Genomic DNA, 27,346 nt, shown 5'->3' on the forward strand with positions numbered 1-27,346 from the left:
ATAACTGAGGGAGCAGACCCACAATAAAGGATATTACAGGCAGAGAACTTAGAAGAGTGAAAGAATTTAAATACCTAGGATCAATGGTTGCTGACAATAGTGCCTTACTGAGTGATGCCCGGCATCATACCAAAGCTGCTTGGTGCAAATGGCAGGAGTTGACCCCCAGTTGTCTGTGATTAAAAAGATGCCAGTAAAGTTAAATATAGAGTATTGTGCGAGTGCCCGCGAGGGCCGGGGCCAGGGTGCGGAGATATCAGCGAAAGGAGGACACTCTGGCCTAAGAATAGTAAACTGCTTTATTGAAGGAAGGAAGGAAGGAAGGAAGAACTTACGCTCCAATCTGTGCGGGGAGCCCTTAGGATGCGCGGAGGGGCTGCAGGGGACTCTGGCCATTCGGGACAGCTGACCAGGCAGGACTCCGCCGGGGGGAGTCCTCTGCGGCGCTATATTCTCCGTGTTTATCTCGCGGTTACATGGGGTCAACAGCTGGTTACATTCTTATATGTATGATTTATGCTTATTACATAAACTAACTTATTTACAGGCAAAAATATGCTGAGCTATGCTACAATATCTTTTTGGCAGGGTCTGTCGGACAAAGTTAATTGAAACTGCCTGCATCCTCCGCTTACATCCAGTCACATACTCAGTCCACCACTTAGCTCCTTGCCAATCTTCCGCAGCCTTGCCCCTACAAGTATAATACTGTATTTCAATCCATCCTGATATGTGGAACAGAGACTTGGCCAGCTACAAGAAAAGATACTTCTACTGGATATCAGTGGACCATAGAGAGACCAGTTTTCATGATAGCTATGTGTACAGTCATGAGTTTTGGAGAGTTTTATAGCCTTTTCCCAACCCTGAATAGGGAAACTGCAGGAAAGGAGAAGTGCTCTTGTGGTTATAAACTCTTCTGTTTCTGTCCCACAAAGCCTGATCTCCCCTTCTCTTCCTATCCCATCCATCCTGCTGCTGTTCCCAGCCCTCCTCCCCCTGCCAGTTCCTGCCTCATTCTCCCTCCCCATCCCAAATTCCTGTCTCAGTCTCCTGCCCAGTTCCTACATTCATCTCTCAATATTCAGGTCCTTCTCCTCCATGCTGGTTGTGTGCCAGCAAGGGGTTCAGCGAGAGCACAGGAGAGACAATCTCCTTTCTCTGAGTTCCAGTGCCTGGCACCACAGCACCCCTAACTTCCAGAAGAAACAATTGCAGGGAAAGTCTCACTCTGCCTTGGAACTCTGGATGGAATCTTTGGAGAATTTCGGTAGCAAGCTCCAACAAACCTCTACTGAGCATATGCAAATTAAGATTTTTAAAGGCTTACAACTTGGCCAAATTTTCCATGCAGTCAAATTTCAAATCCTTGCTCAGAAACATGGGCTTCTACAGCTTTTCAGTGAAATCACTGTAAGAATTTAAAATTAGCCAAACTATGCATTTTCCCCTAATTTTGTTCTTGGAAATGCTTGAACCATTTTTGATGGAACTTAAAAAAATCAGTCAGCCTGAGGCAGTCACTCAGCATGGAAATTTTCAGTCCAAATGGTTAAAGTTTGGCCAAGTTATAAGCAAAGGACAACAGGATCTTACAATAGAAAGGGGTAGGCAACTTTAACTCTAAGCATCACTTTCTTTGGGCCTGCTCCCATTGAATTCAATGGCAAAAGCCCCATTGGGGACACAATCATATTCCCATTCTAACCAAACAGTAGCATTGGTGTGACATTATTGACTTAAACTGTGACCGTATAGATCATTGTTATATATTTGCAGCAAATATTGTACAAAGGTTGTCATGTAAGGTGTCTATGGAAAGGTTCTCATTTGCTGGTTCTGATTATGCTATCTGTATATGTGTATCATTTTTGTAGTTGAAGTTATGAATATTGGCTATGGACTTGTATCTCTATGTGTTTTGATTCTAAGTAGGCTCAGTGACGTATTTGGTCAGCTTAGTGAGAAAGGGCTATTCTCAGTAAGTGCCCAATCAAGAAACACTTAACTGACAATGAACTTTGGGACACGCCAATCCACATCTGAGCTTTCCTGGGAACATTCAAACTAACATGAAAACAATGGCGTCGGCCTGCAAACTGAATCATATGTGGACATGTGATTTGCCCATGTGACTTCAGACTCCATCTTGCTGCTGTGATTTTCCACAGTAAGAACAAGGGATGTCCTTCCACAGGCAGAGAATATAAAAGGCCATGAAAACCCGTCCATCTTGTCTTCAGTCCTGCTTCTAACGTTGGGAGGAACCTTGCTACAAACTGAAGCTCTGAACAAAGGACTGGCTGAATGTTCCATCCCAGCTGTGGATGTACTCCAGAGCCTTGCTACAAGTCTGAACCAAGAACTTTGCCATTACTGCATGTAGTTGATTCCAGTTAGCCAATTTTAACTCTCATCTATATTTCTTTCTTTTTATGAATAAACCTTTAGATTTTAGACTCTGAAGGATTGACAACAGCGTGATTTGTGGGTCAGATCTGACTGGTATATTGACCTGGGTCTGGGGCGTGGTCTTTTGTGATCGGGAGAACCTTTTTTTTTCTTTTAGTGGGGTATTGGTTTTCATAACCATTCATCCCCATAACGAGTGGCACTGGTGGTGATACTGGGAAACTGGAGTGTCTAAGGGAATTTTTTGTGTAACTTATGGTTAGCCAGTGGGGTAAAACCAAAGTCCTCTCTGTCCGTCTGGTTTGGTGTGTCTTAGTGGAGAACCCCCACTAGGTGATACCTAGCTTTGGGTTGTGACTGCCCTGCTCTAAGCAATTTATCCTGAATTGATACTCTCAGAAGTGTCCCACCAAAGACAGCATTGTTACAACTGGTAAAGTGTTTTAATCAGTATTTCGGTGTGTGATGTAATGGTATTATATAGTAATTTGTTTGCTAGATTTGTTGTAGCTATTAATATTGAAAATAAAATAAAAGTATTAATTATATAAATATTTATTTTACAGAAAGCTTTAGGTCTCAGAGTATTGGGTACTTTGTTTTCATAAATATTATGGTTAAGAAAGATTTATTAAGACATTGGATTGTAATTTGCTTTTGGTTGTAACACATCCAGCCAACAGAAAAAGTTCTTCTCAAAAAGTACATGGGAAAACTATGCTATCTGGGCCTCAGGCCATAGAAAGAAAGTGGTGAATTACTGGACTGGGTTGTTCTGCCCCTTGTGGTAGATTGGGCAAACTTCCCCTACTCCTCTTTGGCCAGTTTCAATTTATTAAGCTCCCCTTCTCCAGGTGCAGCATGCTCTGCAGGTGTGCCTAATTGACACTGCCTCAGTGCAGGGATGCTTGTTAGGCTGGCTGTCAGTGGGATGGGGGCCTTTCCCATCACACCCTGTTTGCAACAGTTTTGACTTTATGATTAAGCCTACCCGTAAAAAACAGCTGGTACAAGTTAAAGGGACTCTCTCAGGCAGAGCTGTAACAAAGCATTTTAGCACTGGGGCAAGCAAGCCTATTTGTGTCGCCTGCCAGTTTTTTCATAATTTTTGTGCCCCATTCGGAGATGACACAACTATTAATAGTAGGGTATGGGGGAAATGTGACCGCCCCATAGAGGTTTTCAAACTGTTGGGCATGCTCCCTTAGGGGGCGAGTGGCCCTGCGTGGTGGGACTTTGGGAGGGAGCGCCACTTCCATCCCCTGACTCACCTCAGTCCATGTGCCCCCCTCTGCCCCCCCCCCACATCGCCTCTGGCCCTGTTTTTCCACCCCTGTGGCTTTGCGCACTGGGTGGCTGCCTTGCTTGCCCCACCATGGTTACAGTTCTGGTCTCAGGTGAAATGTTTTCCATATTTTCCTTTTTGTAAAATGGGTTTTTACAGAATTTAAGACCAATAGAAATATTCCATAAATGTTGTTTAAATTAAAATGGCAACAGATTTTTTTTAAACAAATAAACATTCTCCCAAACACTTGTGCAAGTGCACCAGAACCCAAGAGTGCAAAAAACAAAAGCTGACTCTAAAACAGAAACAAAATTTACTAGTTTACTTTCATTGTTTTAGCTGAGACAAATATAATATAAAAGGGAATGGGCTGTTAACAGGATAGTAGGAGATACTGGCTGGGCAGCTGTCGTGTTGCCCCCACTACAGAAGCACTGCTTAAATAAAGCTGGTGGAAAAAACAATGGGTAGCTTCTTAAGAACTGACCTACCTGACATGTTATGATAATTACTTAATTTACTTTGTTTTTAGCTTCTTTCATAGAATCATAGGGTTGGAAGAGCCCTCAGGAGGTCATCTAGTCCAATCCCCTGCTCAAAGCAGGACCAACCCCAACTAAATCATCCCAGCCAGGGCTTTGTCAAGCCGGGCCTTAAAAACCTCAAAGGATTGAGGTTTCACCACCTCCCTAGGTCACCCATTCTAGTGCTTCACCACCGTCCTAATGAAATAGTGTTTCCTAATATCCAACCTAGACCTCCCCCACTGCAACTGGAGACCATTGCTCCTTGTTCTGTCCTCTGCCACGACTGAGAACAGCCGAGCTCCCTCCTCTTTGGAAGCCCCCTTCAGGTAGTGATTAAAGCAAGAGTTTTCCTACATCTGCAGTGTACATTTGTCTGTGCAGGGGGCGAGTGTGTGTGTGTGTACATGTGCATGCACAAAAAGCAAAGTTTCAGTATTGTTAGGGCAGCCCTTCTGCCCTTGCATCAAGCATGGCACTGTATTGACATTAATGGTACTAGTACTGCTCCTTTTCTAACTTAGGTTCGGTCTCTCTTGTGACTTGTCATTATCAATCACAAAAAGTGACTCTGCCAAAACACCCCTTTCCAAAATAACCCCAAAACATACTTCAGCATTCAAAGATGACAGAAGCAAGATGGGTCTCCGGCACTGAACAGATAAATGCAATCTTTTAAAAGTCCATGTCTTGTTTTTCTAACATTTAGAAGATTTAAAGATGACTTGCAAAGATAAATTACAAAATTTCAGCAACTGAATGCCCCCAATAGTTGTAATGTTCTGAATGCCTTTCAGCCCAGCATTAAACCTACTGGGTTTTTTTCACCTCTAGGTCCTCAAAAGAACTTTTCTGATGTAGCTAATCTGCTTCTGATTTGAGTGATGTCCCAGTAGGCACCATGCTGGTGATGGCATGGCCACCATGGAACTCTGTTGGAGCATGGCACTGGCTAGGGACTCAGGTAAGTCACATTTGTTACCAAGGTTTAAGAATATTTTATGTTCCAAAGGGTGTAAAATAATTCAACAATTCCAACCCTATACTTTTATGATGCTCAAAACTGTTATGATATTTAAAACTTTAAATTAACCCTAATTTTGTAGATGACAGAATTGGTTCTCTTGTGTTTTTTCACTCCCTATTGCCCATTCTTACCAGAATGATTCAAAGAATGCTGAAGGTTCGTAGTTTATTAAATTGTTATTAATGTTCTTTATTTAGCACAGCAACGTCTAGTATCAGTTTTATTTCTTTCTCATTTGCTGGTTTGTTATTTAATAAACCTCAAGATAGTTACATCTAGGCCAAAGGGATTTGATGGAGGGAAAACAGCAGCTGAAGTTACTGCTGCCATTTTGCTTGTGTCCTGTATGGACATTATAGTGCTGTATAGTTATTTCAGAACGACGCAGTATGAGTTTGAACTTTCAGAAGTGACACATGTGCAAAAGTGGTGATTTTACATGGTTTATAACTTGGTAAAATCTGGATGGATTTTCATGGGGACAGTGAATGGCTGACCTCAAAACTATTCCTTTCTCAAACTTCAAGTTCCTATTTCAAACCACTGAGATGCTAGAGCTGTTCAAAAGATGGTGGGAATTTTATTTTTTAATATAGCCAAAACTTTCTATTTTTCATTTACCTCTTTCTTGAAAATGGCTACACTGTTTTTGATTAATCCTCCCTCTTCTCCCAAAAAAATCAACTTGAGGCAGTCTGCAACCATGGAAGACTTCATCCCGAAAGATTAACATTTGTCAAAGTTATAAACAATTGAAAACAGGGGGATCATGGAAATGGTTAGGCTACCTTAATAACAGACATCATGATTACTTTGTGTGCAACATCTCTCAGCAATGGTCTGAAGCCATACAGTTTCCAAGCAAACTATGGAAAGTTGAACATTGTCAATATTTGGGGGAGAGACTTTCAAGGAAAATCAGAGTGATGCAAATAGTGGGATGTTAGTTATTTAGCAGTTGATTTTTTTTCTCTCTGACTGTTCTGATACAGAGACCAAGTATATTATTAAACTGCACAGTACTATGAAAAGTACTTTTTCTATTGCAACATAAAACAACCTGCTTGACTCGCTTTTGGGTTTTCAACATCTCATGTTACTTTTTGCAGAAGTAGAACTATTAGTCTTAATGTCCTGGCCAAATTCCTGTTTAGCTACAGTAATTACTTCTGCCTCCCACATGAGCCTGTTAAGCCAGTTTTGCAGCAGCCAGAGAAAGGACCAAAGATTTGGCTGTTTCCTTCAATTCATATCCCTAAATTGCTGTGTGACAATAGTGTGTGTCACTACCAGTTGAATTTTTTCCCAGAGACAGCTACCTTTCGATGGTGAGATGATTTCAATATCTCCTACCTCCCTCTAAGAGGTATTGTGGAATATAATTAATGGTTGTGATATACTTGCACAGACTTTTTGAGTAAAGGAACTAAATAAATGTAAAATAATATATTTAATAGACTTTATGTTTGAACCTGCAAGTCTGATCATTTTGTTTCTCACAAAAAAAAGACTTTCTTCCATTATCCTTTCTCACATAATTAAAGATAATGTCCCCTTCTGTCTCCTACCCTTGCTTCAACTCCGAATTAGTATACTATCATAATTATGCTTGTTCTAGAATTTTCTGACATACTGTAGATGATTTTAAACCTTCCAAGAGAGAACTTTCTGGTGTTACTGAATAGTTACAATTCTAAAGCTGTCTGAAATATATTGTGAACTCCAATTTGCATCATTACATTAATGCAATCAAGGGGGAGATGACCAAAATATATATATGGAAATGAATATGACTGAGTCATATTAATCCTCAACAGTACTTTCCACCTAATTTACAGTTGTCTTGCTAATTAGATTGTCAACTTAATTTGATTAGTATGGACTAGCATTTTGTATAATTCCTTACTCATTTCTTGGTTTACAGTAAGTAGTTCAGATTGACCTATAGCAGGAAAATAAATGAGTAATATTTTTGGATTCTATTACGCCGTTAACTAAAACTCAGCTGTACCCCACCCCTGTTCCCTAACCATCACTCCTTTGTCCCTTCCGGTACAAAGACTACATGATCATAATGATGGTTAAGGAGGAAATGGTTGGAGTAAATTCAGAGCCTATTTTGGCCCTGTGACCATTAAAAGGGTTTGATAGTTTGACAAGTGAGGATTGCAGAAGACCGCTAATTGGTATATTGCTGAAATATGTTTGATATAGAGCCTGATAGATTGGTCTTCTTTATCTAGCAAAAAGGGGAGAGCTGCTGGGTTGTGGTGGGCTCAGCTCTATGGAGAGGAGATTGGAATTGTTGCTGCCTTGGAACTGGGATTGCTGTTAAATGATCTCTGGGTTCTCAGGGAAGTTTATGATCTCAGGTGTTTTCTTAACACTTTTTTATGGGAGAGAAAGGTTAGTGAATTGTTTCACATGTTGCCTGCCTTAGATGACACCCAACTGTAGGAGCCCTACAAGCTTGAAAAAACTTGTTATACATTTATCCAGAAGGGAGAATATAGTCCTAGAGATTAGCAAACAAGATTCAAATGGCAAATATCCTACTTTTAAAAATAAATGGGTCTGGCTGATCCAGTAAATAAGTGATAGTGTTCTGCCCTTGGCTTTGTAAGTTAGTGTATTCTTAAAATGATGTAAGAGAGAGAGAATTAATTATAAGAAAGTTCCTTGTTTCAAACAGTTCATTTAAAAAGTGAATTGCAGCATTGGATTTGCAGAAATCTTGTAACAATGAGGACATGTTAATCCTTTATATAATTCTGTTCTGTGTGCCATTTGAGCAATCTATTATTCTTCTACTATTTACATAGAATACACTTAATCACTTGCTAGAAATTATTGATTATTCACAAAATATATACCCACCTTTGCTGCAGCCTGGAATTTGTTTAAATGAAATGATATCTTGTGCCCTTTAGAGATTTGCACCCGTCTGAGAAATCTGGACATACAATTTTGCACACATTCATTCTATAATTGCATATCCCCGCAGTGGTTCTCACTATTTCAGATGTTTTCCCTCTGTGTGCTTGTTTGGTGTGGTTTCTTTAAATAGTCTGGACCCTCTCACTGCTTAGAAGGTGCTTATCTATGTAATTAAGAACATAGTTGCTACGTATTAGACCTAGCATTAAATGGAGAATGAGATAAAGGGCTGTATCAGGCTGCTGACAAATAATCAGCCTTTCTGGTTGTGGGTTATTGATTCTCTTTTCTTTCTTATTTAAAATGTTAAGGCCATTTAAAAATAGATATACAGTTCTAACATAGCTGCTATTGGCATTAATCCCTAGCTAATCCCACAAATCAGACAAAAATATTTGAAGTAAATTGTCCCTTTTATGATGAAGGATGGAATTTTCAAAAGCAATTAAGTGACTTAGGAGTGCAAGTCCCATTAAAATCACCCAAAACCTTTAAAAACAGGCTAACAAATAATATTGTCATATTCTACATTAGTCTTATATTATTTGTAGTGTGATAGGGTTTATGTGCTGCAGAGATGAGGATTCAGTTTTACTAACACACAACAGAAACACGCTCCCTGCCCCCCAAAACTTACTACTTTCACATTTTAATTCCACTCTCGGAATATAATTTATAAATGGTATCAACTTTTTTTTAAACAATGTTTTGAAAATATGCTACATTTAATTATGGCGGCCCTGGTTGTGACACTACACTTCAGGCTGAGTTCCGTTTCACACTTAAAGTTGCGATTCACATCTTTGTTACATATGGAAAATATTCTGTAACCTCTCCAAACTTACAGTACTTTCTCTTTGAGCTAAAGAATGAATGAATTTTCAAGATTTTATAAGTAAATAAGGTGAAAGCCCATGCTGTTGTACAGGTGTAATTCATACAGTGTAAAAAAACCCAAAAATGTCTGAGTACTTAAAAATTGGACAGTAGCAGACCGCAAATCTTGGTGATGAATAAACATGGTGATATTTTAAATAAAAATAGCTCTGAACATGCTTGTAGCTGTTTCCATTGCTTCACCCTGACTCAACAGAGTGACATACGGAATGACAATTCTGGAATGTTGTTATATAAATCTGACCGTTAGCGTTAAACTTAATTAAACACTGGGTTCTTAAAGAAATTTATCATCTGCATCAGGGTTTTCTTGGTCTCAAATGATAGCAATAATAGAATAAAACAGAATCTTCAAACATTCCTGATAGTTAAAATTGATTAAAGTTTCATGTGTAGGTTATATTTAAAGAGATTAAGGTATAATTAAAGTTTACATTATTAACTATTTTTGTATCTACTTATTATAAGCTACAGGCAGGGTCAGTTCAACAGCTCAGGTAACACATAAGAGGGGCTACTGTGATATCAGAAGTAACTAAACCCCGTTCTTTCTCTACAGCTAGTTTTCATGCAACAATTCTAGTGGTTGTAATGGCTCAAAGATATGAGGGAGACCGTACAGTTTACTTGGCCCAGCTGTCACTGTTCTTTAACAGTTCTGTAGCTGCATACTAACTTGAGCATCTGTGCTTGAAAGACGACTCCTCATGACTCTTCTGCCTCAGCTTTGCTATGCACCAAGACAGCACTGCTGGGGAAACTGACCAGAAGCATTGGGGGTTGGGGGAGCCCTTAAAGTGGGAGCTTGAGATTTGGCTAATCATTGTCCTTCCTTTCACACAGTTTCAGTCTCTGTAATATCACCCTCTAAACCAAAAAATCAATTGCAAATTAAAGGCCAGATTAACCACTACACTACAGTTGCCTTGCACTGCTTTGAAGATGCAAAGCAGCTGTATATCCAGCTTAACTGGCCAGTAAGCTCTGACTGTTTTACTCTGGTGCATTTTGTCCTTAAAAGTTAAAAATATTAAATAATATATTTAAGGTTGATACTACATATTTCAAACCATTAGAAATATAGCATTGTGGTTTCTCTTTGGGTTTCTTGTTTAGTATTACAGTGTAAAATTTTAATAAGCTGCAGCAAACCAAGGAACTCCCCAGACCAAAAACTGAGTTAAGATGGAATTAAGGTTGAAAGCAAGTATCAATAATTTTAAAGGTAAAACTCATTACAAGAATGTTGTAATTAACTCAAGAGTAGGCATTATAAATGCAGAGTTAAGATTACACATAACAGAAATCCAAATATGTCAGGAAATGCACGTTGAAGTACTCACATAATCTTGATTCTGCCCTACAGTGATACCATGATGGGAAACAAATGGAAACAGCTAATGTGTTTTTAAAAGTCAGGTTTCAGAGTAACAGCCGTGTTAGTCTGTCGTCGCAAAAAGAAAAGGAGTACTTGTGGCACCTTAGAGACTAACCAATTTATTTGAGCATGAGCTTTCGTGAGCTACAGCTCACTTCATCGGATGCATACCGTGGAAACTGCAAAAGACATTATATACACACAGAGACCATGAAACAATACCTCCTCCCACCCCACTGTCCTGCTGGTAATAGCTTATCTAAAGTGATCATCAAGTTGGGCCATTTCCAGCACAAATCCAGGTTTTCTCACCCTCCGCCCCCTCCCCCCCCACAAACTCACTCTCCTGCTGGTAATAGCCCATCCAAAGTGACCACTCTCTTCACAATGTGTGTGATAATCAAGGTGGGCCATTTTCTGTGGTCACTTTGGAGCATCAGGGAGGAATACCCCTTCTTGTTTATAAGCTCCAAGCCCTAGTGTGGGGGCAAACAATAGGCACCTGGATCTCATTAATTGCTCCAATACAGTTTGGGAACCCCATGAACACAAAGCCACCAATAACCTCCTGAGCATTACCCAGCTTTACAACCCAGTGCAACATACATGCAAGACAATGGCCCCAAATGTCAGTCTCTCTATGCCCGATTGGCTACAGCCTAGTAATATTCGGGGTTGGCCAGCTTCCAGAGGGCAATGGTGACCTGCTTCTCAATGGGTACAGGCCACTGTCTGTTGGTACTTTGTCACTGCAACTCTGAGGCTTGCACAGCACAGATCTCAAAAAAGATTGCCTTCGCCATCCTGAAATTTGGTCATCCCAGGTCTGCAGGGTGATTCTTTCCCACCAGTTGATCCTGGCTTCTGAGCCCAGCAATGGTGCTACACTATGTGAAGCTGCTTCAGGAAGAGTTCATGTAGTAATAGTTGCCTGGTGTCATCCTCATCTTCCTCTGTCTGCTGCTGAAGAAGCCGCTGCTGCAGCAACTTCATCCACTCGGTGGTGCAGCAGAGAAAGTCCAAAACCAGAGTCACTTGGCTCTGAGAGCTCACATAAAGCACAAACAGCCTCCGTGTCTTCACAATTGCCAGCAATGTGGCGCAAAGCATTATTTATTCCTGTGGGAATTCTGTGCCAAAAAATAAAAAATTCTGCAACAAAAAATAAAAAATTCTGTGCACAATATTTTCCAATTCTGCAAAATTCTGCATATTTTATTTGTCAAAATAACACAATATAATCATACCAATTTCAATTATTTGCATCATTTATTTCAAAATACCTGTCAGCAAGTATGACTGTAGCAATACAGACAACAAAAAAAGATTCAGAAATTTTTTTTTGACAAATAGCTTCCTTACTAGGAATATTAATACAGAGCTCTGAGTAATAATTCATTTAAACTACAATAAAAAACCATATTTCACACACTTCCCAGAAGCAGTGTGGAGGTTTGGGGGAGTTGGAGTAACGGAGAAGCTGAGGGAGAGGGAAATAATTGCTGGGAAGGAGCCTGGGTGTGAACTTGGAGGGTTGTAGGGTATGGATGGGAAAAGTATGAAACAGGTTTTTTGGTGGGGGTGGGGGGAAGGACTGTTAGAAAGCTTCCTCCATGCAGACCCTGGCTGACCCCTAGCCTCTCCTATTCAGTCAGGCACACGTGTTCCTCCACTCAGACACCCACTCTCCCCAGCCCCATGTGGCCCTGCACCCACTCCCCCTGTGCCCATGTGTCTCTGTGCCCCCACTCAACCACCCTCTGTCTCTATGTGGCCCTGCACCCCTCCCTATCCCCATGTGTCTCTGTGCCCCCACTCAACCACCCTCTGTCTCTATGTGGCCCTGCACCCCTCCCTATCCCCATGTGTCTCTGTGCCCCCACACAGCCACTCCCCTGTCCCTCTGTGGCCCTGCTCTGTGCCTCCCTCCCCCCCGCCGTGGCCCTGCACCTCCCATTCAGCCCTGCCCCAATCTGTACTCCCCCACTAGCCCTTATGAGCCCCTGTCTGATCCCCCAGCAGCCCTACGCTGTCTGTCTCCCCATAGTCCCTCTCTCCTGACCTGGCCTGACAGGCAATGCAAAGAATGCTCTTTGGCTCTTTTCTCTTCCCTAGCTGGCTGAGGGCAGCTGCTGTGTTCTATCACTACAGTGCCCTCTGGTTCTGCAGCTACTTTTCAGCAGAAGCTTTTTTCTGTGAAAAATTTTAAAAAATATGCACGGCTCATGAATTATGCACATGCGCAGTGGCGCAGAATTTCCCAAGGAGTAATTATTGGGTACAGCTGGCTGACAGCAATTTGAAAATGACCTGTCCTGAAAGAGAGGAATCATGGGACAGAAAGAGTGGAATCATAGGAGTTTTGGAATTTGATCCCAAGTCCCAGAATTCCACTGGCTTCCACCTGCCTTCTGCTAGGCATCCCACAATATGCAGTGAGAAAAATCCCAGAATGCACATACTTCAGCAGCAAAACAAAAGATCATTGGATATGCTCCCAGAACACCAAGTACAGTTGATTTTTAAAAGAAAAAAATCCACTCTATATCTGTATTTTAAAAATGAGTTTAAAAAACCTCAAATATTTCATTTCAGTTAAGTTTATTGGCTACATTTGACTTAGCTGTAGTTAACCAGGGACATAAACAAAGTAATCAAGTGAAATGGATGCCCAGAAATCAGTCCACCTTAAGAAAAGCTAATCTATACAATGTGGTGGTGTATTTGTAAAACTTTAACAATAGCACAGAAATGACTCCTCCCTGTCACAGCCGAGAGTCTGTGATTAAGGAAAAGATCATTTGACTATGACATGACCTTTGAAATACAAACCTGGAGGTTATAGCGAACAAGCATAGCTTTGGAAAAACTGCTTAAGCCTGAGAGATTGATTAACATCTGCGATCCTATTGACACTAGGCCTTGTGTCTGTCTTTTTTGACTTCTGCTTAACTCTTGCAGACCCAAGGATGACATAGAAATGCAGGTAGGAGAATTAGAAAAATATACCTTCTGCTGCAGCACATTAGTTTGTTTTGTCTTTTCAAATCTGCATACCTATTAATCTATAACTGACTGTGCCACTACAGATTTGACATGCAGTATACTGCTATGAACTTAGAGCAGGGGTCGGCAACCTTTTAGAAGTGGTGTGCTGAGTCTTCATTTATTCACTTTAATTTAAGGTTTCGCGTGCCAATAATACATTGTAATGTTTTTTAGAAGGCCTCTCTCTATAAGTCTATACATTATATGACTAAACTATTGTCGTGTGTAAACAAGGTTTTCAAAATGTTTAAGAAGCTTCATTTAAAATGAAATTAAAATGCTGATCTTATGCCGCCAGCCCGCTCAGCCCGTTGCCGGCTTGGGGTTCAATTCACATAGGCTGGCAGCGGGGCCTGTGGCCAGGACCCAAGCTGGCAAGGGGCAGGCAGGCAGCCAGAACCGCAGACCGGCAGTGGGCTGAGCGGGGCCAGTGGCCAAGACCCCAGACTGGCAGCGGGCTGAGCGGCTCAGCCCGCTGCCAGTCTGGGTTCCGTCCGCCGGCTCCTGCCAGCCAGGGTCCTGGTTGCCGGCCTCACTCAGCCCGCTGCCGGTCTGAAGCCCCGGCCTTGTCCACATAGAGTAGGTACCTAACTTCTCCCTGGTTCTAGCCATTCTCTTCCTCTCTCTGCACTGAGATGAGGGTGGGAGTGTGCTGAGAACAGGGCTGGGGGTGAAGGAGCAGGCTGGGGGTTGGGGTGCAGGGTCTGGCCAGGAGCTAGAATGAGGGAGGGGGTTCAGGGTTGGGGCAGGAGATTTGGGAGTGGAGCGCTTACCTGGGCAGCTCCCATTTGGTGCGAGGAGTGCAGGTGGGAATATGGGGTGTGTGTGCAGGAGCTCCCGTTTGGTGCTCAGGGTGGGAGTGGGGATGTGGGGGGTGCAAGAATCAGGGCATGGGGTGTGGGGGGGCTGGGGATGTGTGTGGGGTGCAGGAGTCCCGGCAGGGGGCTGCAGGTGTGTGAGGAGGGTGCAGGAGTCAGGGCTGGGGTTGCAGGGATTCAGGGGTCAGGGCTGGGGGTGTGGGCTGGGGTCATGGGGGTGCTCCCAGCCCCCTGCCCTGAGCAGCTCACGGCAGGGGGCCTGAGAGGATATGCCCTGATTTCACCCCCTTCCCCAAGGTCCCCGGAGCAGAGAGCGCGCTGTGGCTCCGATTTTACCTCTCCCTCTCTGTAGCAAGAGCCATCAGCTGATCAGCCCCAGGGAGGGAGAGAAGGAGGGGCAGGAACCCAGCACTCTGGGGGAAGAGGCCAGGGGAGGGGGAAGCTTGCCTGCCTTGCAAAGAGAGAGAAGTGGGCCGGGAGTGGAAAAGAGCAGGCCGGGCCGGGCGGGATTTTTAGTGGCATGCTGCTGGGTCCGGCAGACAGCAGCGTGCCATTAAAAATTGGCTTGCGTGCCATGTTTGGCATGCGTGCAATAGGTTGCCAACCCCTGGATTAGATGATCACAGTGGTCCCTTCCAGCCTTGGAATCTATGAATCCTATAGGTACAAGGTCCACCAGTGAAATCTTAGGGCTCATTTACCTCTGAGATCTGGCTGTTTTGTCTTTTATCTGCACTGGACATCAGCCACAAGTTAAAACAAGCTGAATGGTCTTACCTTTTCTTATATTAAACTTGCTTGCCCTGCAAGGAGAGAGTGGTGGTGGGGGGCGGAAAAGAGTGGGCTGGGCAGGATTTTTAGTGGCACACTGCTGTCTGCCCAGGTCCGGCAGATAGCAGCGTGCCATTAAAAATTGGCTCGCGTGCTGTGTTTGGCACACGTGCCATAGGTTGCCGACCCCTGACTTAGAACATACTTTTTGAAAATATCTGGTTATCTGTATAGATTCCGGAGACCTAGGGTAGGGTTTTATTTAAGATGAATTAAACAGACGCATTAAACTATTGTACTTTGTTTTATGATTGCTTTTCCTGCCTCAGTGTCCACTGAACCATGTGGTTAATTTGTTTTCGTGTACTGGGTTGTCTTAATTTTATTCTCCTAGTTCTAAAAATATCGCTGTGAATATTATTTGCAATATAGAGGAAGTAGACTGTTAAAAACACATGCATTTATGACTATTTAATGGGAGATAAATAGCAAAACAGAATAAAGAAAACAGGTTCTAAATAGAAAAGGAGTATTGTGGCACCTTAGAGACTAACCAATTTATTTGAGCATAAGCTTTCGTGAGCTACAGCTCACTTCATCGGATGCATACTGTGGAAAGTACAGAAGATCTTTTTATACACACAAACCGTGAAAAAATGGGCGTTTACCACTACAAAAGGTTTTCTCTCAACATTTTTATGGCTGACTTAGAACAACGCTTCCTCAGCTCTCGTCCCCTAACGCCCCTACTCTACTTGCGCTATATTGATGACATCTTCATCATCTGGACCCATGGAAAAGAAGCCCTTGAGGAATTCCACCATGATTTCAACAATTTCCATCCCACCATCAACCTCAGCCTGGTCCAGTCCACACAAGAGATCCACTTCCTGGACACTACAGTGCTAATAAACGATGGTCACATAAACACCACCCTATACCGGAAACCTACTGACCGCTATTCCTACCTACATGCCTCCAGCTTTCACCCTGACCACACCGCACGATCCATCGTCTACAGCCAAGCTCTGCGATACAACCGCATTTGCTCCAACCCCTCAGACAGAGACAAACACCTACAAGATCTCTATCAAGCATTCCTACAACTACAATACCCACCTGCGGAAGTGAAGAAACAGATTGATAGAGCCAGAAGAATTCCCAGAAGTCACCTACTACAGGACAGGCCTAACAAAGAAAATAACAGAACGCCACTAGCCGTCACCTTCAGCCCCCAACTAAAATCCCTCCAACGCATTATTAAGGATCTACAACCTATCCTGAAAGATGACCCAACACTCTCACAAATCTTGGGAGACAGGCCAGTCCTTGCCTACAGACAGCCCCCCAACCTGAAGCAAATACTCACCAGCAACCACATACCACACAACAGAACCACTAACCCAGGAACCTATCCTTGCAACAAAGCCCGTTGCCAACTGTGCCCACATATCTATTCAGGGGACACCATCACAGGGCCTAATAACATCAGCCACACTATCAGAGGCTCGTTCACCTGCACATCCACCAATGTGATATATGCCATCATGTGCCAGCAATGCCCCTCTGCCATGTACATTGGTCAAACTGGACAGTCTCTACATAAAAGAATAAATGGACACAAATCAGATGTCAAGAATTATAACATTCATAAACCAGTCGGAGAACACTTCAATCTCTCTGGTCACACGATTACAGACATGAAAGTTGCGATATTACAACAGAAAAACTTCAAAACCAGACTCCAGCGAGAGACTGTTGAATTGGAATTCATTTGCAAATTGGATACAATTAACTTAGGCTTGAATAGAGACTGGGAGTGGCTAAGTCATTATGCAAGGTAACCTATTTCCGCTTGTTTCCCCCCCCCCCCAGACATTCTTGTTAAACCCTGGATTTGTGCTGGAAATGGCCCACCTTGATTATCATATACATTGTAAGGAGAGTGATCACTTTAGATAAGGTATTACTAGCAGGAGTGTGGGGTGGGGGGAGAGAAAACCTTTTGTAGTGGTAAACACCCATTTTTTCATGGTTTGTGTGTATAAAAAGATCTTCTGTACTTTCCACAGTATGCATCCGATGAAGTGAGCTGTAGCTCACGAAAGCTTATGCTCAAATAAATTGGTTAGTCTCTAAGGTGACACAAGTACTCCTTTTCTTTTTGCGAATACAGACTAACACGGCTGTTACTCTGAAGAAGGTTCTAAATAATAGATTTTAGTTTGTCAGTTAATTTCTGTAACCTGTATTCATTCTCTGCAGAAGGTAACATATTGAAACATAGAAGCATGTAAAAAAGTAGAAACCTTGTTAGAGCTTTTTCGAACAGAACCTGACAAGTGCATTGAATGTTATCAAACTTAGCCCAGTTTAGAACTACCCTTTCCCTGTCTAGTTTACCATAGCCTTCCTCGATCCTGCAACAGGCTCTGGAATATTGCCGTTTAAGGTATTTCAGGCCATGCAAGATAAACAGTCGTTATAGCAAGACCCAATGGAGTCTTTTGGATCCCCGTGCTGCTGAATGACAGTGTGGACAGGCAGCCGAGTCTCTTAAAAATCTTCGATTGTGTGTAGAGAGAGTTACTTTTCTGGCCACAGTCACTCTCCCAAGCATAGGGGAGTGGGCTAGGTTGCTGCTGAAGGGAGCAGAGAGGGCCACAAGCCATTGCTCCCCAAAGATAGAAAAGTAAGAGGATATTTTGGAGTTATTTGTGGGATAAGAATCCTTGGGAAAGGGAGGGGTTTATGGTTTTGAGTAGAAACTATGCACAATTTGATGAGTCTGTGTGATTTTGACGCTAAACTAGGTGAAACTTGACATTTGTGTGTACTCTGTACAGGTTATTATTGTATAATTCCATATTCCATACTTGTCCAATACATATAGCTTTGGACTGAGCGAATACTTTCAGAGGTTTCATTTGGTGTAATGACTTTAGCACAGGTCAGGAAATATTTTTAAAGAACAGGAGGAGCTGAAAATTGACTAAACCCTTGTACTCCCAATTCCAATAGATTTGTGAAAGTGTATTAGGTAATGTACAGTGTCTCTCATGTGGCTCAGAGGAGGCATACCTGACTAGTATAAAACATGTAGCACCCATAATATGAAACAGGGGAACACCTCTGCCAGCATTTTTACTCTGATTTTATAAATGAATATGGGCTGGTACCTTCATTTCTTCTGATACAATAAAAGCAGAGGGCCATCAGTACTATTTAAATAAGTCTCTATCCTTCATTATTTATCAATTGGTGATAAGAAGCTGGAAAAGAGTCAGGGAGAAGACTCAGTGAAATCTCAGACTGTAAAGCTTTACATTTCTTATGAACATGAAACCAGTTTTAAACTCTTGTTCTATGAGCTTGCTGTTACAAATTGCACTGTTGTTTAGGTTTGATCTTTGACTGATCATAGCATGAACTGTAAGTGGTAAGTGATTATCAATTCTATGGTAAGCTTTGAGAAAGATGACTTGATCTTTTGTGGTAAGCTATCTTGTGGATGTATACTCTGGGCAGTTTCACTAACTTTTCCCTTCCATCCATTTTACTATCCTGTGCAAGACTTTGCTGATTGACTTATTATAAATAGTGACACTTAACCTGTGTACTTGTCTTATAAAAATAATACTTTTACTATTTGTTAGCAATTAGGGTGTTATGTAATTGTACCTGAATGGAACATGGATTTATGTTTATACAATGACAGGTTTCAGAGCTGTAGCTCACGAAAGCTTATGCTCAAATAAATTGGTTAGTCTCTAAGGTGCCACAAGTACTCCTTTTCTTTTTGTTTATACAATGGGATGACTGGAGTATACTCCGTGTGTAAGCGGTAGCTGCATATCTTCCTTTATCAAATTTGTGTGCTTGTTGCAGAACTCTCTTGCTGGCTGGAGCATCCCTCCTAACACAGGTGGATTTGACAGGGGTTGATTGTGTCCCTTTATGCCACAGGTGTGATGTAAAAGGTAAAGCTGGTCAGGAATTTTCTGACTTTATTTATTTCCCCCACCCCCGATTTGTCTAACCTGAAATGTTTTGTGGAAATGTTTTGTTTTCAACAAACCTTTGCCAAAACAGAGGCAGGATTGTGACAAACCTGCCTTGTTTCCTGCCAGCTCACTTGGTGGCCTGCTGGGGACTCCAGGGTTTCCAGGATCCATGGCTCAGGAGCAGCCCCTCCATGCACTCGCCACCAGAGCTGGCAATTGGAAGCCCTGGGAACCCCAGCTCAGGCAAGGGCTCTCAGAACTTCTGGGTTCCCTGCTCGGGCCCAGGGGATTCCAATAATTCCCAGGGACCACCTGGGCTGCCCCCCGTGAGTCTCCAGGAATCAGAGCAGCCAGCTGCTGCATTTCATAAAGAAAGGAAATTGAACTGATATAGTTTGATTTTTCCTAAATGATAAATTGTTGATATTTTCTATCTGCAGGAAAAAATTTATTCCAAATCAGAACAAGGACTTCTTTGAAATTTCCTGCTAAATGGAAATTCTGATTTTTGATTAGCTATTTGAGAGGCCACACCAGAAAACAGACTCAGGGCCACTGATTTCAACTAAGACTTGCCAGGCTGCACAGTGGTAACCTGCTCAGCTCCCAGGCAAAGAGTAATGAGGCCAGTTTAAGAAGCCTGAAAGTTGCAATGCAGAGCATTCAATGGGAAAGGCAAAGAGATACTAGCTTTCAGTGCAGACGACTTTTCTGTATGAGACAACTGACAATATTAAGTCTGGTACAAAGAACTTCCAAGAAAGACTTTCTGTGATAGAACTCTGGATGGAAAGCATTGAGGATAGGGTAGTGACACCTTGTTCTTAAAACTGGAAAAATCAAACAGGATTTATAAAGATCCAGGAAAATTTTGAATACAGAACAAGAAGAATGGCTGAGACTGATATGTCTTCCTAGAGGAGAAGGAGGAGATATGCTGTTATCTATAAATAGCTTCCTTAAGGAAATTTTTGCAATAGGAGGATACTGTCTCTGTATTTGTATTATAATCCATGGTGTAGCACTTTACCAACCATTCCAAAAGCAGTGCTAATAAAATTTTTAATATTCAACATTTACCAGTGAAGAGTACTTTGTACCTCTTAAGGTAAAAATAATATTCGTATCTGATGTCTAGAATAGTGGAAGCTGTAGTGCAACGGGTGCGTATGTTTATAACATTGTGTTGTCTAACCTTACTGTTCATCTTTTCCTGGAACTGCACTGGTGCTGGACTAGTGGTAGGAAAAGTGACTAATTCTTAGAATAGACATGCACTCAGAAGAAAGATGCAATTTATTCCAGTAAAATGACTAGGACAAAAGATTGTGCTTCACTCTATGGCAGTGGTTCCCAAACATGTTCCGCCGCTTGTTCAGGGAAAGCCCCTGGCGGGCCGGGCCAGTTTGTTTACCTGCCGTGTCCGCAGGTTCGGCCAATCGCGGCTCCCACTGGCCGCGGTTCGCTGCTCCAGGCCAATGGGAGCTGTTGGAAGCGGTGGCCAGTACGTCCCTCGGCCCGCGCCACTTTCAGCAGCTCTCATTGGCCTGGAGCAGTGAACCGCGGCCACTGGGAGCGATCGGCCGAACCTGCGGACGCGGCTGGTAAACAAACCGGCCCGGCCTGCCAGGGGCTTTCCCTGCACAAGCGGCGGAACAAGTTTGGGAACCACTGCTCTATGGTATCTGGCAAGCCTCAGAATTATTTATGGAAATCAAGTTAAATTTTTCTGCACCCCCAAACAATTTATAGCTTACCTGTATCTTCTGGCAATCAATATGGATCTCCGTAATTCACTTGTGAGGGCAGCAAACCACCATGTACTGAGCCTAGCAGAGAGGAGCAGAGCTGAATTTGAAAAGATTGCTCATGTTTCTAACATTTTAGATCAAATTAAAGATAGTTTACAAAGAAAATATATCAATGTTTTAGAAAGACTGTTGTAAGAGAATGCGTTTCTAGTTAATAATTGTGATTTTAAAAAATATAAGGATATGGCTACAAACTCAGGCCCCAGTTCTGTTAATACTTATGCTCATGCTTAACTTTACATACATGAGTAGTCCTACTGAAGTCATGGAACCACTCGTGTGTAAAGTTAAGTGCTTAAGTGTTTGCAGGATCTGGAAGTTAACAGCCTACACTGGCTCACTAACTAAAATGTTGATATTGGGAGGAATATTTGAGGTCCGTCCCAGCTTATTGTTGGAATATTTCTGAGTGGATGGCACCAGCTAATTGACAGGCTACCAAAAAAAAAACAAGTTTTCTTGTTTAAGTATGTGTTTGGAGGGTTTTAAATTGTATTTTTATTAGTTTTAAACATGCTTCATGAAAACATACTTCCTTTTCTCTTTCTTTTTGTCCATACACAAACATTTGTTTAGATAAAGGCACTGTTTCTGGTTACTTGGCCAGCCATTCAGTAGTAAAAAGTATAAATTAAACTTGAGTGTTAGAATGGATCACTGTTTATACTTTTAAATAATGCAGACCCATAGGATTTATCAGATAATTCCCTGGAATGTTAATGGTTTTAATATCCTAATTAAGAAAGAGAAGGTGCATAAGCATTTTAGAAAATGACATCATGATGTCATAAGTGCACAAGAAGATGATCTTGCATGAAATGGATCAAGCAAATGAAGAAAAGGTTGAACTAAAGAGGTATTTTCAGCACCTGTAAAAGGAAAAACAAAGAGGGGTCACTCTTAATTAGAAAAACTTTCTATTTTACAAATGGGCTAGAAAATAACTTTGTAAATTTCTGTTACCCTAGAGGAGTCAAAGAACCCCCATGTATTCATAGTATGCTTTTAGCTCTAGCTCCACACATTACTGGGAAGGTTACATACATCGCCCATAAAAGCATATATACGGGGGTCAAGGGAGGTATTGTTGTAGAGGTTCTATAGTGGCTTTATACCAGCCAGGGATTTCCTTGACACCAGAAGATTCCCCAGGGAACTGGAACTGCTGGATTTCTTATTTGTGACTGGGAATTTCAACTGGGTGCAAGACTCTAGACAGAAAGTTTGACAAACCATACCATTTGAGGAAAGAGGGAAAACTTGCTAATCAATATCCCCAAACAATGTCTGAAATGCAATGAGCCAATATATGGGAAGAATTATTATCTGGAGAAAGCACTACACTTTATATTGAATGTGTGTAGAATAGAACATGCATATTACAGAATAGATATTGGGTCAAATCCTCGGCCCTGTTCATGCCGCTTCATGGTGTTCCAGCAACTCAAAGCAACCAGAAGTCCAGCAGTTCCAGTTCCCTGGGGAATCTTCTGGTGTCAAGGAAATCCCTGGCTGGTTTAAAGCCACTATAGAACCTCTATAACAATACCTCCCCTGACCCCGTATATGTGCTTTTATAGGCTATGTATGTAACGCTTCTGCCAGATGAAGTCAGCAGCAACACGAGCAGGGTTCAATATCTAGGGGTTCCTCTTAATGCTACAGAACAGAACTGGCCCTACCCCCCCCCCCCATCCAGTAATCTGGAAAAATTTACTACCACCCTTGAGTACCTCTAGGTGGCAAGATTTCCCCACTTGCAAGCACTGAGTCAGTGTATAACAAACGAGAACTTTTATTAAAAGGGAAAGGGAACCCAGCATTAGTTTGGGAAAACACTACGACCATATTTGAAAACATGATTATCAGCCAACCCTACCCCACAATGCGTTCAGCAGTGTCCTTTGCCTCAGTTTCCCACCTTTTGGTGTGAAAGTCCGAACACATAAATGTCCCTTTAGCACAACGCTCCCTTTTCCCTCCACTGCACCCCACTCATTGTTGGCTGTCCTGGGTCGGCAAAGACGCAGCGTTCAGGGGTGCATTCATGTGGGTTCACTTCCTACCCCTGGAGGGAGGGGAAGCATTGACCCATGCCTGAGCTGCTGCTGATGTTTCTGCAATGGATGCACAGTTGCCATTATTCACTCTGCCCTTGCTGCCTGCTGCTGCCACCGCCATTCACTCTGGCACTGCTGGCTGCTGCTGCCACCTGCCACTCTCTACAGTGCCACATTCTGAGGTTTCACCACTTAACCTAGCTCTCAGTGGTTTCAGTTCTCTGTAATTTCAGTCGGTAGTGGGAAACATCACTGTTAGTGCAGACTGGGCAGCCTCTTTCACTGCAACACTGTCTCACAACAGGCCTGACGCTCGGCAGCTCGACCTGGTTATCAATAATTTCTGTTCGAATGAGCACTGAACAAAACGATTACTGACAATTGAGACTAATCAGCTCTGTCTTTAAATAGCTGAGAGGGGGAAGGTCAAATGGTGTCTAGGACTCTGAGACAGAGCCCACACCATCAGGTAGGAACACCGTCTCCTCTCCCTGAGAAACCTGACATTTTCTTTAACAACTCTGCATCTGAGACAGGGGATGGTGGGGACTGGCTTCCTGAGCCTACCAGCTTCCACATGCTGCCTGCCATTGCTTCCTAATAAAAAGGATACCTGAGGCATTTGGTGAGGGCTCAGTTAAATCCACTTTACGGGCAGGCAGAGAATGCCTGAGCAAGTGCAGAATGCGTGGGCATATTTTTATGAGGGATGATGGTACCTTTATACCACTCTGTGAGCAGCCAGTGGCAGTGGAACCCCTACAAGTTCCAAGTCAGATAGATGTCTTGCTTCTTAGAGGTGCCCGGCGTGATGTTACATTTCCCCAGATTAGTGGATGGAGGCCTGAGCCAGTTCTGTCTCGTATTGTTAAGAGGAACCCCTAGATATTCAACCCAGCCCTTGTTGCTGGCGACTTCACCTGGCAGAAGTGTTACATCACAAGCACATCTTGAGTAAACCATTAATTTGGGAAAACAATTTTGTTATATTTTCAGGAATCACAATTTGAATAATGACTCTAGACATGTTAGCTGTACAAACTATAAAGGAAAAACACAATGAAAATATTGGAGATTAAATGATACCCTAGTGCAGAACAACGAAGGTTGAGCTGCAAATTTTAAAAAAAGATTCTGGAATATGTAAAATTGAACTTTATGGGATATACTTGTAATGCTACTGTATCAATTCCAAGATAAGTTATTGGAAATGGTGAGCAATTTAAAAGAAATACTGTTGGAAAGAATTGCCTCCCTTGAAAGGGAAACTAAAAGACTGGAGGATTGCCAGAATTGCAGAAAAACAAAAGCAATATAGAATGCTAATACATGTAAGGGAAGAACTCAGTACATTGCTATTTGAAAGCTGAGTGGCAAATAAAAGCTACTCAAAAGAGCTATATTTGAAAAGGGCAATAAAGCTGACAAGATTTTGGCTTATCTGCTTAAAGGAGAGCTCATAAGAAAGATATTTGTCAAATTAAAACCAAAGAGGGTATGAAGCAAAATCTAAGAATTATTAAATGAGCTTTTCAGGATTTCTAGGCTAATTTACATACCTCACAATACGTAAATATCTTAGAACAGATACAACATTATTTAGAAAAAACAAAACTACTTCTCTTGTCATCAGAAGCAGTGGCGAGCTGGAGCCGGTTCGCACCGGCTCGCACAAACCTGTTGTAAAATTTTGAAGCCGTTTTAGAACCGGTTGTTAACCCGCTTCCCTGCAGGGGGCGCTGAGGCTTTGATGGGCTCTGGCTGGGAAGTGATGTAATTCCTCCTCTGGCCGCCGGGGGCGCTGCGCTGCGGGAGCCATGTGGGCTGCTGCCTGGCTCTGGGCACGAGCCCTGTTGCTGCTGCTGCTCCTCTGGCCCTGGGTCTCCCGATGCTGCCTGGTGGGTCCCCGGCTGCTCTGTTGGGCCTGGGCTGCATCCTGCTGCTCTCCCCGTGAGTACCTGCCACCCTGTCTGCAGCCAGCCCCTGTCTCCAGCCACCCCCGCACCCCCTGCCTGCAGCCAGCCCCTGCCGCACCCCCTGCCCTGCCTCCAGCCACCCCCGCCTCCAGCCACCCCCTGCCCTGCCTCTAGCCACCCCCTGCCTGCAGCCACCCCCCGCCTCCAGCCACCCCCTGCCCTGCCTCCAGCCACCCCCGCAACCCCTGCCTGCAGCCAGCCCCTGCCGCACCCCCTGCCCTGCCCGCAGCCAGCCCCTGTCTCCAGCCACTCCCTGCCCTGCCCACAGCCAACCCCTGTCTCCAGCCACCCTTTCACCCTCTGCCTGCAGCCAGCCCCTGTCTCCAGCCACCCCCTGCCCTGCCTGCAGCCAGCCCCTGCCGCACCTCCGGCACCCCCTGCCCATACCAGCCCGTCTCCAGCCACCCCTACATCCCCTGCCCGCAGCCAGCCCCTACCTCCAGTCAGCCCCTGCCCTGGCTCCAGCCAGCCCCACACCCCTGTGCCTCCAGCCAACCCCGCACCCTTCTGTCTCCAGCCAGCTCCACACGCCCGCAGCCAGCCCTGCACCCCCTGCCTCCAGCTAGCCCTGCCCCACGCCCCTGTCTGTAGCTGGCCCCATGTCCACTGGTGCCCTGCTGTTCCCAGGGCAGTAACCCTGCACACTTGCTTCAATTAGGGGGGCAGGGAGCAGCTGGGACCCACACATGTGCACACCCTAGGGTGACCAGATAGCAAGTGTGAAAAATCAGGACAGGGGGTGGGGAGTAATAGGAGTCTATATAAGAAAAAGACCCCAAAACCGGGACTGTCCCTATAAAATTGGGACATCTGGTCACCCTAGTACACCCCCAGGGAGCGGCAGGGACCCACACATGTGAAACGGAGCTCATTTCTAGTTCAGGCCCATCTTTTTAAAAAAGAACTTTAGGCAGGGTTAACATACATCCGTATTTTCCCGGACAGGTCAGGCTTTTTGGTTCTTAAATCGCCGTCCGGGAGGAATTTTTAAAATTTAAAAATTCCTCCCGGGAAAATACAGACGTATGGTAACCCTGTTGGTACAAAAAATACATATTAGGGCACGTCCCATAAATCAGAACTTTTTATAGGGAACCGGTTGTTAAGATTTTGGCAGCTCATCACTGATCAGAAGTTACAATTCAGTAAAGGGAATGGATATCCTGAGCTAAAACTGAGATTGAAAGTGTTGTAAACAGCCTAACTCTAGAAAAAGTCTGGGGACCAGATGGCTATATTGCTACTTTTTAAAAAACTTTCCAGCTGTGAAAGCCCCTTTATTGAGTAAGAGCTATTGAAAACTACATGAGAAAGGGGAGTTTCCCAGGCCTCATGCATCGTGCTACCACTACACATATATGAGAAAACACATAGTTGGGTATGAACCCCTCTTTTGATCAATTGCCCTTTTAAATACAGACATTGACATTTATGCCAAAATACTAGCAACAAAATTAGAGACTGAAATTGTCATTGATACATAAAGTCCAAACAGACTTTATTTATGGAAAGCAGTCTTCAGACAATTTGTGACATCTATTCAGCCCTGTCAAAGAGAAAGGAACCTGCCTTATTACCTCATGATTTAGATAAAGTATTTAACTAGATTAAGTGATCTTTCCCAATAGACTGTCTTGAGCAAAATAGATTTAGTTCCAAATTTAGGAAACAGATACCTTATATTTAACCTCAAGAGCTATTTTATTGAATTGCTCCCTTCCTAAAGAAATATTCCTGAAAGAGGGAACAGGATAAGTACAACTTCTGACCACTTCTGTTTGCACTAGTAATAGAAGTGCTTGACAAAAAGTTGGAGCTAATGGGTGTATTACTTGGCCAATAATTTAGACCACAGAACATAAAACAATCCCTTTTTCAGAGGCTCTATTTAATTGTTTACACAAGCCTTTATCTTCAACAGCTGCAGTTTTACAGGAATTAGTTTTAGCCAGATACCAGTCTACAGAATGAATATTCAAAAGACAGAATTACAAACTATATTGATGAGCAGAAGAAGCTAGAGAACCTTATGTCAGGCTTTTTTAAGTATCTAAAAAACTAAAATCTTTAAGTGTACATGTAATTGATTCAGTAGACTTGCTCTGTAAGACTTTTCTTCCCATCGTACAAAAACTTCAGGAGGAATTTAGAAAGTAGAAAAAAGTATGAAAGTTTGATAGCTACAGGAACAATGTAATGAGATCATATTCTAGAATCCTGTTATTTGATGAGAACTCAGCCTTAACTCGTAGAAGGATTCTATAGACTCATGAGACATGCTGGAGAAACTGCAATACAGAAGGGAATTTACAACACGTTGTTTGGTTGTAGACCAAAATATAGACATAGTGACAAAAACAGTAACTGATAGTGAAAGTGGTGTTGAAAACAAAAA

At 42.9% G+C, this 27,346-nt stretch overlaps 1 protein-coding gene across 1 annotated transcript in view; it reads left to right on the forward strand.

Annotated features, from left to right (window-relative positions):
• Positions 1-27,346, forward strand: part of IL15 (interleukin 15) — a 97,546-nt gene that overhangs the window by 40,505 nt on the left and 29,695 nt on the right. Inside the window, exon 2 of the mRNA XM_077815294.1 lies at positions 5,059-5,188. Coding sequence (XP_077671420.1) covers positions 5,126-5,188 — 63 coding nt within the window. The 5' untranslated portion in view covers positions 5,059-5,125. The remainder of the gene's footprint in view (positions 1-5,058; positions 5,189-27,346) is intronic.

The sequence above is a fragment of the Eretmochelys imbricata genome, chromosome 4 (assembly GCF_965152235.1).
Source record: "Eretmochelys imbricata isolate rEreImb1 chromosome 4, rEreImb1.hap1, whole genome shotgun sequence".
Classification (NCBI taxonomy): domain Eukaryota; kingdom Metazoa; phylum Chordata; order Testudines; family Cheloniidae; genus Eretmochelys; species Eretmochelys imbricata.